The 14,013-nt window shown below is 41.7% G+C and overlaps 1 protein-coding gene and 1 non-coding gene across 6 annotated transcripts; both read right to left on the bottom strand.

Annotated features, from left to right (window-relative positions):
• Nucleotides 1-315: 315 nt before the first annotated feature.
• On the bottom strand, nt 316-14,010 carry BUD23 (BUD23 rRNA methyltransferase and ribosome maturation factor). 5 transcript variants are annotated; one of them, XM_087883392.1, is made up of 12 exons: nt 13,878-13,993; nt 11,378-11,415; nt 10,096-10,191; nt 8,670-8,752; nt 8,483-8,579; nt 8,298-8,394; nt 7,385-7,435; nt 5,315-5,400; nt 4,658-4,703; nt 3,420-3,478; nt 1,461-1,550; nt 316-668 (listed from the first exon to the last, which is right to left on the bottom strand). In XM_087883392.1, the coding sequence occupies exons 3-12, from the start codon at nt 10,182-10,184 to the stop codon at nt 614-616; spliced, it is 753 nt and encodes a 250-aa protein (XP_087739518.1). In that variant the 5' UTR covers nt 10,185-10,191; nt 11,378-11,415; nt 13,878-13,993; the 3' UTR covers nt 316-613. The 5 variants fall into 5 exon arrangements, with proteins under 5 accessions (XP_087739518.1, XP_034276935.1, XP_034276936.1 ...); XM_034421044.1 differs by having other exon boundaries at nt 13,904-13,987; XM_034421045.3 differs by having other exon boundaries at nt 13,594-13,955.
• LOC117667794 (small Cajal body-specific RNA 20) lies at nt 2,943-3,081 on the bottom strand. The gene has a single exon (XR_004592147.1).
• Nucleotides 14,011-14,013: the final 3 nt, after the last annotated feature.

The following is a 14,013-nucleotide window of genomic DNA, read 5'->3' as shown; positions in this document are numbered from 1 at the left end:
TCACTAGCTAGAAAATCCTAAATAGTGCTTTGTTTCTTCACTGATTTGCTTCTGCTCAGCACAGAGCTCAGACTAAGATGGGGTCCACTAGCACCCTTTTTAAGGCACACAAAGTAAGATGCTTGATGATCACCTAAGCCCAGATTTTTGCCTGTGTTGTTGGTTGTGGTCCAGAATAGCTACAGAGCACAATGTCAATTTTATCATTCTTCCAGCTTTTAAAGCAGGCATAGAAATCTCAAAATATATCGGGGGCAGTTGATGCTCCCCTGCCCCCAGTTGTAGCATCTTAAACCAACTAGCAATGACACAGAATCTGTTTCCAAGACCTCATTTAATTGAGAGTTGGAGTAGTAAAACCAACCCAACCTAATCTGAAACCATCAGGAACCAAAGGAGAATCGGGTAGCAAAGAAACATTGTGAATTGTCAGGGTCCCATATTCTCTGTGAGATGCTCTTTTTAAAGGGGTAGGAGCAAAGAAGGGACTGTGGCCAGCCTGGAAGTTTTCAGCAGCTTCTGTTCAATTTGCTTCCTCCTTTTCCACCCCACAACAAAACAGCCCAGCTCCAAAAAAACTCCAAAGAACTACTTCAGTCCAATTAGCAGGAAGTCAGAAGTGAGGTTTCCGCTTTCGACCTGTGTATTTTGTGTCTGCTCTCACATTCCTGCAGATGAACCATAAAAGAAAACAAAGTAAGAGTGGGCAAAATGCAAGAAGGAGACATAGGATTATTTTCTTTTCCGGCATGATGTAATAGGCGTGGGTTGGTGCACCATATGAATGACTTACTGAGGATTTAATTGCCTTTCTTCTGTCCCATGATGACAATGTCACAGGTGTTGTAAAAACAAGGCCTCTGGCGTTTTGTCTCTATGCCCATTCTGATTTTCATGAGGGTAGCTGAGACAGTCACCAATCCTGGCTTTGATCCTGATCATGCTCCAATAGATTCTCAGCCTTTTGGCTAAGATCATGTACAGTATTTTTATTTATTTACTGTTTTAAAATAATGATCAATAAATGAAAAGAAGCAATGTAATACTGCACTTGAAAATTAAGTGTGGTATCAAATGTAAATTGTATTTTACATTTTGATGTGGCAAAAATGATACCTGGGAGAGGAAAGGGAAATGCTAACCTCCTTTGCAGTAGCAGCTGCTTTTTCCAGTAAACTGGGTAAAACAGCCACAGAAAGCCTGACTAAGCCATCTGCTATTAGATGTTGCCAGAACATTTGACTGCAAAAGAGATTGCAAGGTCAGCCATGTCACGCAAACACAGCTTTCATATCTGTTTCCTGCCTAAAAATGATAGGAAACTGCACCAACAATTCTCAGCTATTTTAGTTCTTGGGATCTGCCAAGCCTTCCGAATGAGGCCATAGGTTGCCACCTGGGCCCATTCTATGGGATATAAAGAACCTTGATCTGAAGGACGATGCAGAGTTCAGACTTACCTGCCCTGTCGCCGCCGCCGTTCTTTCTTCTCCAACACCCAGTCTCTACTCTTCTTCACTGACTTCCCTTTGGCATTTTTAAACCGGACCCTTGAGAAAAAAAATCACATCACAAATATTATCAGTTGTTACTTTAGTTCAATGCCAAGTAGCCTCAGAAAACAGCAAAACATAGAAATTAGAGCATTCTGTCTTGCCCTTATTTTTGAGTTCTAGTGTCAACCTGTCCATTTACAGAATACTATGACACTTGGAACAAACTGTACCAATGGCTGGAAAGGAGGAAAAAGAGTCGGAGGAGAAATTATTTAGGGTTTGTAGAACTGAAAATGGACACTATTTAGACAAATATACAAATGAGGACAAGGGATATGTTTATAAGATCAATGTAGTAATGTACTGTATGATAAATAGTATTTGTTGTTATGTTAAAAATATGTATGGAAATGACAAAACGAGGATGGTCATAACTGTCCAACATTTTTGTTTATTTAATAAAAAATTTTTTTTAGAAAAGAAAGAAATGGAGCAAAGAAGCAACACAAAAATTATCACTTTTTCAAAGGTCCTTCAATGGACCTTTAAAAGGTCTACCAACAAGTAGAAAACTGTACAAATTGCTCAAAGTCTTTGTCAATTGTCAACTAGGGCTGTAACTGAGAAGGTCCCACTTTTAAAAGGCTCATCTAGCCTGCTAAGGGGAAATCAGAATAAAGCCTCAGGATAGTCCATATAGAAAGATGTGATTTCCCTGAAATGACTAGAATTAAAAAAAAAAAAGACCTTGAGCATGGAAATGAAGTAACAGCATAGGGACTTATTGTATAGTACGGGTGTCAGCAACCTACGGCTCTTTGGGCCCTCTGCTGTGGCTCCCTGTCGGGTGATCCCACCACTGGCTGGCCCAACCCCTCACCTTCCCTCCCAGTCACTCCTTGCCTGGCCTGAGAAGGTAAGGGCAATAGTGGGGGATGGAGAAGCGGCCAGGGCAGAGACAGAGAGATACAAAGAGAGGGGGAGAAACATAGAGAGATACAGAGAGAGGGGAGGGAGGGAGAGAGAGATGTCAAAAGGCTTTTGTAGTTCTCAATGTTTTTTAACAACCGGTTCTCTGCCCTGATGACCAGCTGGGTAGGCATGGCTGGGGGGGGAGATCATGTGACTAATGGGAGTGAGTGACTTCGAGCTGGCCACGCCCACCCAGGTTTTGTGGCTCCTGGTGTTTTCTTTTCTGTGGGAAACGGGTCCAAACGGCTTCTTGAGTGTTTAAGGTTGCAGACCCCTGGTATAGTATATTACTAGAGTTTAAAAGACCAGTGCAACAAATGACAGAAACTATCCCAACCTTCCTCGGGAAGGATGTTGGATTTTGTTTTTCTAACTCCCAGCCAATATTGGGACAGAACTACGTAGATTAGATAAAGTTGGGCTACACATCCACTAATTCATATTATTGACCAAATCAGAGCATTTCCATTAGCAGCATGTCAGAGGCAGGAAAACATGGCAATTAGGCTGTTGATTACCATGACAATGATCCTCTGGCTATTGCTGTTTGTCTCTCCCCCAAGCCATGAAGAGGGGGAATGTAGCCTTTCACAGCTTTAGGGAGGAGGAGACGTTGCTGATTTGCCTATCAAGCCCACACACCATAGAGCAGAGGTCTTCAAACTTGGCAGCTTTAAGACTTGTGAAGTTCAACTCCCAGAATTCTGGGATTTGAAGTCCACAAGTCTTAAAGCTGCCAAGTTTGAAGACCTTTGCCATAGAAGATACTCAACTGCAAACAGCACTTGCTTTAGACAACTTGCTTATAGGCTCTTGCTTCTCCCAGGACCCCAAAAAGGCAAACCACTCTTGCTCTTATTTTGCAGTTTGGGCTCTGAGGTTCAAGAGGTCAATTCAGTCTGAACCACCCTAAACCCAATGGCCTCCTGCTTCCAGTTCTGGCCTTGGTACCTTTCATTGGTGAATTTGGCCTGCGTGGTCTCTTCTTCACTGCATTCTGTACCAAGACCCTGCCAAAACCACAAAATAAAACAATCCGTGTGAATTTAAATGAACGAGAAACCCCAACCACAAAAAAAATCAAGCTGTGTCAGCCTTACAAGGTAGTCCAGACAAAAAGCACACCCAAAAAATACTAGCTCTAACTTTACCTGAAAGGTTACATTATCAGAATCTTGCAAGTCTGAAATCATTTCTCCCCCACCTCATCTTTACAATGCAAGAGACTAAAGAGGATTCTTTCTGACTTATTTGCCATACCCACATTCCTTCTCTGGACTCAGCTGCCCTTTGTCTGATTGTTGTCTGGCCTCAAGGTCATTCTTACAGACCATTACACAGGAAGGTACAATTACCGTATTTTTCGGAGTATAAGATGCACCTTTTCCCCTCCTAAAAGGGGGTGAAAATTTGGTTGTGTCTTATACACCAAATGTAGCCCCGCCCACCCACTGGCCCCCACCCTTTGGCTTCTGCCTCCCAGCAATTTACCTCCTTGCAGCAAGCAGCAAGAAGAAACAGCCCATTTCAGCTTCAGCACACAGCCTAATTAGCACAAGTTGATTGTCCATTGGATTGGCCTCCCGACTCTCAGCTGTTTCAGGCTGCAGGGATTGCCATTGCCTATTGCTATGCGGGCCTCTGCTGCTTGCTGCAAGGAGGTAAATTACTGGGAGCAGTTTTTTTTTCTTGTGCTATTCAAGCTATTCTGAAAACGAAAATGAAAGTAAAGCAGGCTGTTTGCTGCAACTAGGCAAAATTGCTGGGAGGCAGAGGCAGATTTCTTTTTCTTGTTTTCCTCACCAAAAAAGGTAGGTGCGTCTTATAGTCTGGAGCATCTTATACTCCGAAAAATATGGTAAGTGGTCCAGGCAGTGAACTTAAAAGCCACAGACCATCTTAATTGGGAAGCTCAATGACCATGCTTAGCAGAGATCAGATATTGCTTAAATGTTCCAACATGTCATTCTGGAGCAAAAAAACAAACAAAAAACATACCGCTTAGTAAACAAAATATTCTTTAATTTGACAAGAATTGAAAATATGGCTTTCAAACGACAAGCATTTGGAAGTGAGATAGGTGCCAGAGGAATTAAAAGGCCATCTCATCTGTCAACAATCTATCTTTGTCCTTCATTGTGGAAGTGTTCTAGATTAAAGCAGTTCAATTTTCCCATCAATTTTATTACCTTTGGTAATACATCAGTTATGCCAGCAAAGAGACAGAGAAAGAATCTGTAAAAAGAAAAAGATAAGTGGAATATCAAATCCACACATAGAAAGGAACTTCTTAAATAACTTCTCAAAGGTCAAAGGAGCTACTCTACTGAAAGATGATAGGTTGGTGCCATTTAGTACTGACTCTTAGAAGCCATCAAAGATCTCCAGAAGATAGGGCCTTTTCTGCTATCTAAAAAGGATCCAGTACTGAAAAGTGGTCCCTCCCTCCTCATCAAAATGAAGTGCCGGGAAAAGAGAAACATGGGATTTATTTCAATGAACTGAACAGCCCTATAGAACTGCATGAGATGAGTTGGAATTTCCCACAAGAGCTGAGATCTGAACATGTCTGCCACGTTAGATTGAAGGATCTCTCATGAAAAGTGTCTTAAGAGGTGGTCCTTTCCTAACTGTACACAACATATTAAACCATAATATTGTTTGGCACAATTGAATTTTCACAAGTAATCTATTACCCCAAAACTTGAAGCTACGCATGCACTGAACTGATCAGAGAGATTCATATCGCTCTTGATACAAAAACTTCACACAGTGTGCCTTGTGGAGCATCCCCATCTCCCCAGAACCTGAAGTACCAACCTTTCTCCAGATAGCAAAAGACTTACTTTTTGGCTTTGGTACTATTGGGGTAGTCTACCACCATGCCACCCGTGAAACCTGCCTTCATGGCTTGGGTGGTGATGAGCTCCAGCTGCCAAGAGAAAGAACTTCAGTGAATCTACAGACCTCCCTCTTGAGGATGGGAAGGGCCAGGCTCCCTCATCCAATAGACCTTTCTACACATTCCACACTCCCTCCTCTATCCTTACAAAGGGACTTGCTCCTTTTTTTGATTTGCTTCTGCACTTCTACTGGGCATTAGCGCAGGGATTGGCAAACTTTTCTGTAAAAGGTGAGATCCTACCAGGGTGAAATCCAGCAGGTTCTGGAGAACCGGTAGCGGAAATTTTGAGCAGTTCAGAGAACCGGTAGCGGAAATTTTGAGCAGTTCAGAGAACCGGTAGTGGAAATTTTGACTAGTTTGGAGAACTGGCAAATACCACCTCTGGCTGGCCCCAGAGTGGGGAGGGAATGGGGATTTTGCAATATCCTTCCCCCAGGAGTGGGGTGGAAATGGAGATTTTTGCAGCATCCTTCCCTTGCCACGCCCAACAAGCCACCCCACCAAGCCATGCCCACAGAACCGGTAGTAAAAAAATTTGAATTTCACCACTGGATCCTACCCTTCTGCACTTTCATACTGGCCCCTGGTATGGCTGGCAGATCTGCAAGCCGAGAAGTGTGGCAGCTACTGAAAGCCACCAGTCTACCAGCAAGGAGGCTGCTGATAGATGCTGCTGCTCAAGACATTCCATTCCTAGCCCTGCACCTTGCCCTGGGAGCTCAACTTTGGCTTGGGAATCTGCTTTCTGCCCTCCTATTCACACATCTACTCACTTCACAAACTGCATGAAAAAAAAGATAACTGATTGTAATTTGCCAGCTCCTGGATTACAAGCTCAGTTAGAACTACAGATAGCCCATAAGAAGAAATAATGCCCACTTTAAAAACTAAATGCAAACCATTTTAAAGCTAAACACAATAGGAACATCCCAAAGGTGCTTTTTCAAGAGGCAACTGGGCTTTCTGGTTTTTCTTTGAAGATATTTCGCTTCTTCTTGGATGAGAAGCGAAATATCTTCAAAGAAAAACCAGAAAGTCCAGTTGCCTCTTGAAAAAGCACCTTTGGGACAACCTTGACCTGGATGACTGAGAATCTCCATAGACACAATAGGAGCATCTTCTCTTTTTTTTTTTCTCTCCCCTTCCTCAAATTTCCTATACCATTTACAAGTATTGCCAGAATAGGACTCAAGTTTTCTTTTTCCCAGAGCACTTTAGAGATTCCCTGCTCTTTAAAACCAAAGGAAAAAAAAAAACTGGGGCATGGCTTCCTCATGTCTCTCTAAATGCCTTCTGCCTCTTAAAAGGCAGAAGCTCACATGTGCAGGGTATATGCAGAATATACATTAAAAGGTGTGAATAATGTTGAAACGTAATTCTCCTAAATTATTCCAGCAGAAGTATGGAAAACATTGACTTGCCTAATTTGATCAAGCAACCAAGATCAGCTCTTGCTGATCTACCGACACAACACGCACCCAACCTCCTACCAGAGGTGGTATTCAGCAAGTTCTGACCAGTTCTGGAGAACCGGTAGCAGAAATTTTGAGTAGTTCGGAGAACTGGTAAATACCACCTCTGACTGGTCCCACCACCATCTGTTTTTTGCCTCCCGAGTCCCAGCTGATCGGGAGGAAATGGAGATTTTGCAGTAACCTTTCCTTGGAGTGGAATGGGAATGGAGATTTTACAGTATCCTTCCCAGGGGTGGGTTCTACTTACCTTTACTACCGGTTCGCATCGTGCCTGCGCATGCAGAGATCACTTATGATGATGTCCGGGTCAGTGGGCGGAGCCTCCCGCCAGTTTTACTACCGGTTCTTGTGAACCGGTCCAAACCGGAGGCAACCCACCACTGATCCTTCCCCTGCCACGCCTACCGAGCCATGCCACGCCCACAGAACCGGTAGTAAAAATTTTTGAATCCCACCACTGCCTCCTACATAAAGTTACCTTCCTCTACATGCCTTCCTACCCAGTAAATTTTTCTTCCCAGGCCCAAGACACAAACCTGCTGAGAGTTTTCCGGGTATAACTGTAGAACAGCACGGGCTCCTCGAGCCTAGAAAACAAAATGTCAGTTATATATGAGATCTTGCAATCTGGCCATGAACTTATTTATGAGAAATAAATATTGAAGCAACTTTTCTCAAAGATTAATGGTTAATCCAGCCCGATATCATCTGCTTTGAATGGCAGTGGAATCAATTTTTCCCCAGCTCTACTATCCAAGATCACAGTTTCCTGAAAATTCTAATATCTTCTTCCTGCCAAGTTTACTCCACACTAAGCTATGGCAGAATGTTTCCCCTCTCTCATCCTTAAAACTCTTTTTCATTCAGCTGTATCTAAGCAGCGGTGGTGGGGGAGCATTACTTTGCTACATCCTGCAGAAGCTTTAGCCTAATGTTTCTCAACCTTGGCACCTTTAACATGAGTGGACTTCAATTCCCAGGTTTCCCCAGCCAGCATTGCTGACTGGAGTATTCTCTGAATTGGGAGTCCCCACATTTTAAAGTTGCTGAAGTTGAGAAACATTGCTTTAGCCTCTGAACCTTCTTTGCTAGGGAAGCCTAACTATTAGGACAGCTGCAATTTCCATTTGATTTCAAGGTCAATCTTCTTATTGATCTGAACACAGAAGAAAGACTGAACTCTTCTCCAAGTTTTCTCAGAATAGCAAAAGGGAAAGGGGGGAAAACAGAACCTGCCTGCTTCATCATATTTCAAGTCCCTACGCATACTTCTAAATCATATTGCTCCACCTCTCCCTCTCTTAATTTCCTCCTCTCAGCTTACTTGTACTTTATATATAACAGCTAATTGTCAAGCTGCAAAATACAGATAGGATCTCTTACCTTCCTTAATTAGAAACCTTAAGAGGTGGGGGGGAAGGTTTAAATAAGAGAAAAACAAAACTTTACCAGAGCAGTATATAGAGTTGAGAAGAATCGATAGAGTCGCTTTGGAGGGCTGTGGGTTTTCTTATCAGCATTACAGAGCCACTGAACTGCAGAAATACTGCAAGAAAATAATTCAGACAGGGAATATGATATTTTCCTTATCTTGTAGTAACTGGTTATTGGTGATGGGTGTTACAAATTCTTACCTGATACAGCCATCAAATGTTCCAGGTCGGAAGGGAATCCCCTGGCCCATATCTGCAAGCATCAGGTCTCCCTCCACTTCTCTCTCCATGGCTACATCTAATTAGAATAAAGAAAGCAGGACGCTGCCATTTCCCAGGCATGAAAAGTTTAGCTAAGGAGAGAGCAAAAAGAGAGAGACCTACTCACCAAGCATTGCTGAACTGATGTCCATACCAACCCAACAGTGCCCTTCTTCAGAGATATAATCACCACTTAAACCAGAGCCACAGCTGATAGGAAAAGGACAATTAGGACAAATAAATATCCGCTCACTTTTTCACTAAACAAGATAAGAGTGAAGAATTAAAAAATGTTAAACCCTGGAGATATATTGTTACTCAAAAAATCCTGCTAGTTTTGTGGATCAAAGCAAAGCTACCCCTAAATGCAGAACTCACCTACTGTATTTTTCAGAGTATAAGACACACCTTTTCCCCCCCCCCAAAAAAAGAGGGTGAAAATCTGGGTGTGTCTTATACTCCAAATGTAGCCCCACCCAGCTTCTCAAACGGAGGTTTCAGAGGCTGAAAAAAGCATCAGAAACGAAGCTTCAAAAACGAAACGCCCAAACAGAGCTTCAGAGGCTTTTATTCTGAAGCTCTGTTTCAGAGGCAGGAAAAAAAGGTTTTTTCTGAAACAGAGTTTCAGAAGTTTCAGAGGCAGAAAAAAAAGCAAAAAAAAAAAAAAAAAAGCAAGGCACAATAAAGGAACCTGTTACTAAAATTCTGGGAACAGCTGATTTGGGGGTATTCCGGGAGGCAGATCCACCTGCCAATCAGCTTCTTTCTTATTTTCCTCCCCAAAAACTAAGGTGCGTCTTATACTCCAAAAAATACGGTATTTTAAAATGAAGATGTAGTTAATGAGAGAGGGGAAGAACTGCTTTAATACTTCAGGAATTTACAACTGTTTGAAAGGTGGCTTAAATTTAAAAACATCCCCCTCCCCCACTTATAATTCTACTGATCACACTGTTGAATCAGGGTAATAGCAATCTATTTCACTTGTACCAAAAATTGCCAATTTCAGGACATAATATGTCAGTGTAGGCAAGGCAGAAACTTTGATTTGGTTCTTGATACCACAGTGATATTCTGATACACAATTTGCATATTTGTTTCCATCTAGAGGGACACCAGACAACATTTATTGGACGATGAGCTGCAGCTAAATGGCACAGCACACAGTTTGCTTGGGAGGGAGGCAACCCAACATTCTACGTTTCTACTTTTAAATATGGAGAACATCTCAGAATGGTGGTTGCATGAAAGCCATCATTCTACCTTCAACCTGGCAGAGCTGCTTTCAGGGGAATGTAACAATGGACTTAATGGGCCATGATTCAACACTGAGCATTTAAAGGTAATTGCTGCTTCCTAAAGAAGGGCTTTTGATATATAGCCAGTCATGCTTCAAGGAGACCTTTAAAATTTAGATTTTAGGAAGTCTCAGAGCTTATATTGATTGTGTGGGTGGGCAATGCAAACATGGTATCACTTCCCTAGGAAATAAACTTTAAAACCCATTCCTATTTTGGTAGATCAATCCCTTAAGAACAACAAAACAAATTTACCCAACATCCAGCAAAAAACATGGACGATCGTCTGGGAGACCCAGCAATTCCACTGCCCGTTCTGACATCTGAGACTGAATCTCAATCATTCGAGAGCTAGAGGATGGAAATTGAATACATGTGTGCCATCAAGAAACAAACATACATACAGCACCATATTCTCTTGAATACTCATAGGAAAATGTAAGCTTCTTTTTAACTCATTCTTGAAATTGCAAGAAGATGCTTATGGACAAACAATAAGCAATCTATTCCAGGAACTCAGGAGAAGAAATGATACATGGTGGCACAGTGGTCAGAATTCAGTATTGCAGGCTAACTCTGCCTACTGCCAGCAGTTCCATTTATAAAGGCTGACTCAGCCTTCCATCCTTCCAAGGTCAGTAAAATGAGGACCCAGATTGTTGGGGGCAATATGCTGACTCTGTAAATCGCTTAGAGAGGGCTGTAAAGCAGTATGAAGCAGTATATAAGTGTAAGGGCTATTGTTATTGCTACATTACGAAAGACAAGATGGGTCAATCCACTTAAAGGATTCTTTAAGGTGGTTTTGGTTCTTCTCCCTTTCAGTTTTTCCTCCTTACAGAATAGGGACAAATGGAAGCTGCTGACAACCACATGAGGCTACATAAGTTTCTCTCCATATGATAACTCCCAATGAATGTGTCAGATGGACAAGTGTTTTTCCAACACTCACAATATACTTAGCATCACACCTTTTAGGGAATCATTCCTTCTCCAGCAACACATTCAAGAACTTTTCCTGTTGGCACTTCTATTTCCATTCTGCAAAAAAGCCAGATTTCCCTTGACACATTCATACCAACTTTGTAACTGCAATTTAACTGTAATAAGGGAAGTTCTACCTGACTACCTTCTTTGTAATCTTCTCAAATTGTTTTAATCTATTTTGACCTATATTTCAGCAAAAAAGATTTTAAAAAACATTTTAAAGAGTACTTTTATGTTTTAAGTACCATGTGAAGAGAGACAGATCTCTGAGAAACCTGACAATGTACTATATTTCAAAAACTCTAAATGCGTTTTGTAACTAATAACTTAATGACTTAAATAAAATGAAGATATATCCACATATTGCTTAATATACAGTTTATATATTATATGCATTAAATATGATGAACTCTGCAAATCCAATGGATTTCATTTTAAATTAGCTATTTGGAAATTTTAACTGATGCGCTATGTGCTATGGTTGATTTGAATTTTAAAAATATATAAATTCTATAAATAAGCTGCTTCTCACAGCCCAAGATTGGCTTACTTATGTGTGTATTTCCGAGCTTCAGCTTCATCATAGAACTAGGGGGGGGAAAGAAAAGAGAAATGAATAAAAGAAAATCACAAAAAGAAGTTTTGCTGGATCCATTCAAAAGCCTTTCATCCTTCCTCTGGAAAGGTCATTAGAGAGAGATGAAATCAATTCATCTGTTAGATTTTTGTCTTGTATATAACACAGAGATTTTCCTTTCAATCCAGATTATCCTCCCCATCCCATTTTTTTTTCCTGCCCATAATACAATTTGACATGGACAAATTACTGCTCCTATAGAACAACTGGGATTTCACTTTAAATTACCAAGAGATCATAAACAGAGCCTGTGCTAGTTTTCCTCCACCTACGGTAGTGACTTCCTAGTACATTACAGATGCTTCCTTGAGGCTCATAAGAGTAGAACACCAACAGCCCTATTAGTTCCTAGAAGCAGAAACTGGAAAAACAGTGTGCTTCCAAAAATGGAAAATCTATTCAGCTATTTCAGATATGTTGCTTCTTCAACATATTTTTGTCCCCAGAAATGGCAATGTACTTCACAGTTTAGACGAAAGGCTGGACCTGTAACCTGAGTCAAAGCAAGATGGAAATAAGGAATACTGTAACAGTATTAAGAACTTGACTGGATCCATTTTATTTCATCCTCCTCCTCCTTTCCATGGTGACCAACCAGAAGCCAAAGAAGCAATACCATAGGGCCTTAAACAAAGAGTTCTCTTCCCCTTGATCTTCATCAACCTGGAACTACGAAGTGGACTGAATATACAGACTCCATTCTACATCACTACATGATTAATCATAAGAACCATCCTACAGGACCACATTGAATGTCGGAATTCAAACACTGGGACACAATGAAATAATCCATTTCAGTGTTCAGGGATTTAATACATTACAGTTACTTGTTTGGTGAACTAAGAAAGTATCATTCCAGGCTGCTTCTACCAACAAGAGCAGCACAACGCATATAATATGTATCATTACATTACTTTCCAAAGATTTGTAACTAGGGAATCTCATTCAGGAATGGAGCTTCTGGATTAGGAGTGGGCTATTCTAAACCCTTCCAGAGTATAACTTTGAAAGAATTACCATTCTTAATAGTTATTCTCCTATGCCTTACACTTGTTCTGGCATCAAGGTCGCATTTCACTTTTAATGCATCAATAGGCTTAAGATACAGGAGGATCTTGACAGACTTGAACATTGGGCACTATCCAACAAAATGAAATTCAATGGTGAAAAAAGGAAGGTTCTACATTTAGGCAAGAAAAACAAAATGCACAGATACAGTATATGTGGTACCTTGCTCAATAGTAGTAACTGTGAGAGGGATCTTTGAGTCCTAGCGGATAACCATTTAAATATGAGCCAGCAGTGTACAGCAGCTGCCAAAAAAGCCAACACAGTTCTGGGCTTCATAAGCAGAGGGATAGAATCAAGATCACATGAAGTATTAATACCACTTGGTAAGGCCACACTTGGAATACTGCATCCAGTTTTGGTCACCACAATGTAAAAAAGATGTGGAGACTCTAGAAAGAGTGCAGAGAAGAGCAACAAAGATGATTAGGGAACTGGAGGCTAAAACATATGAAGAACTGTTGCAGGAACTGGGTATGTCTAGTTTAATGAAAAGGACTAGGGAAGACATGATAGCAGTGTTCCAATATCTCAGGGGCTGCCACAAAGAAGAGGGAGTCAAGCTATTCTCCAAAGCACCTGAGGGCAGGACAAGAAGCGATGGGTGGAAACTAATCAAGGAGAGAAGCAACCTAGAACTAAGGAGAAATTTCCCGACAGTTAGAACAATTAATCAGTGGAACAACTTGCCTCCAGAAGTTGTGAATGCTCCAACACTGGAAGTTTTTAAGAAGATGTTGGATAACATTTGTCTGAAGTGGTGTAGGGTTTCCTGCCTGGGCAGGGGGTTGGACTAGAAGACCTCCAAGGTCCCTTCCAACTCTGCTATTCTATTCTAAATAACTACGATGTTTTGTTTGTCGAAGACCCCCAATGGGCAGGCAGTGAGTGAATCAGCAGGGTTCGAAAGAGAAGGGGAAATGCAACACAGAATAGACTGCCTTTGAGCATGGAGGTGCCCCTGGTTAGCTCCAAAGACTGAATTTCCACCTCTTCCCTATGAAACAGCGCGTCACTCTTCGCCCTCTCCTGCAACAGGGCTTATTTATTTCTTTTCTCACCAGCTCAGGGGGCCCGCGGTGCTCAGGTCTCTTTCCGCAGGCTGCCATGCTGCCTATCTTCGTACGTCACTCTTACGCGACACCGACTCCGTTAAGAGCCACAGAGCTAGGAAAATTAATCCCCACCCCCCACCCCTGGATGGGATGTGTTACAGCCGAGTTGTAATTTAACCCGGACGACTAGCAGCGTTTCTAGTCCTCAAGACATAATTACTGCCGTAGTACTTCTCAGAGTCAGGTGGAGCCAGTCTAAGGCTAATGAATAAAATAAGAGAGTCACTTGCATCCTTTTAGAGCAGTGTTTCTCAACCTTGGAAGCTTGAAGATGGGTGGACTTCAACTCCCAGAATCCCTTCAACGATTTCACTTCGTCATTCATAGGGCCTTCCTTGACATATATCTACCTGGCAAAGCGACGCG

The sequence above is a fragment of the Pantherophis guttatus genome, chromosome 1 (assembly GCF_059756535.1).
Source record: "Pantherophis guttatus breed Tessera chromosome 1, ASM5975653v1, whole genome shotgun sequence".
NCBI lineage: Eukaryota > Metazoa > Chordata > Lepidosauria > Squamata > Colubridae > Pantherophis > Pantherophis guttatus.
This window is presented reverse-complemented; position numbering and strand designations above follow the sequence as displayed.

What these genes read in the sequence shown, in the direction of transcription:
- BUD23 (XM_034421044.1), bottom strand. Translation starts at nt 13,972, where the DNA reads ATGAATGACGAAGTGAAATCGTTGAAGGGATTCTGGGAGTTGAAGTCC. An exon ending in ACCCGGAAAACTCTCAGCAG is followed by an intron (nt 5,401 to 7,384) that starts GTTTGTGTCTTG and finishes TTCTCTTGGCAG; the next exon opens with CTGGAGCTCATCACCACCCA. An exon ending in CGGCGGCGGCGACAGGGCAG is followed by an intron (nt 669 to 1,460) that starts GTAAGTCTGAAC and finishes GTTCATCTGCAG; the next exon opens with GAATGTGAGAGCAGACACAA.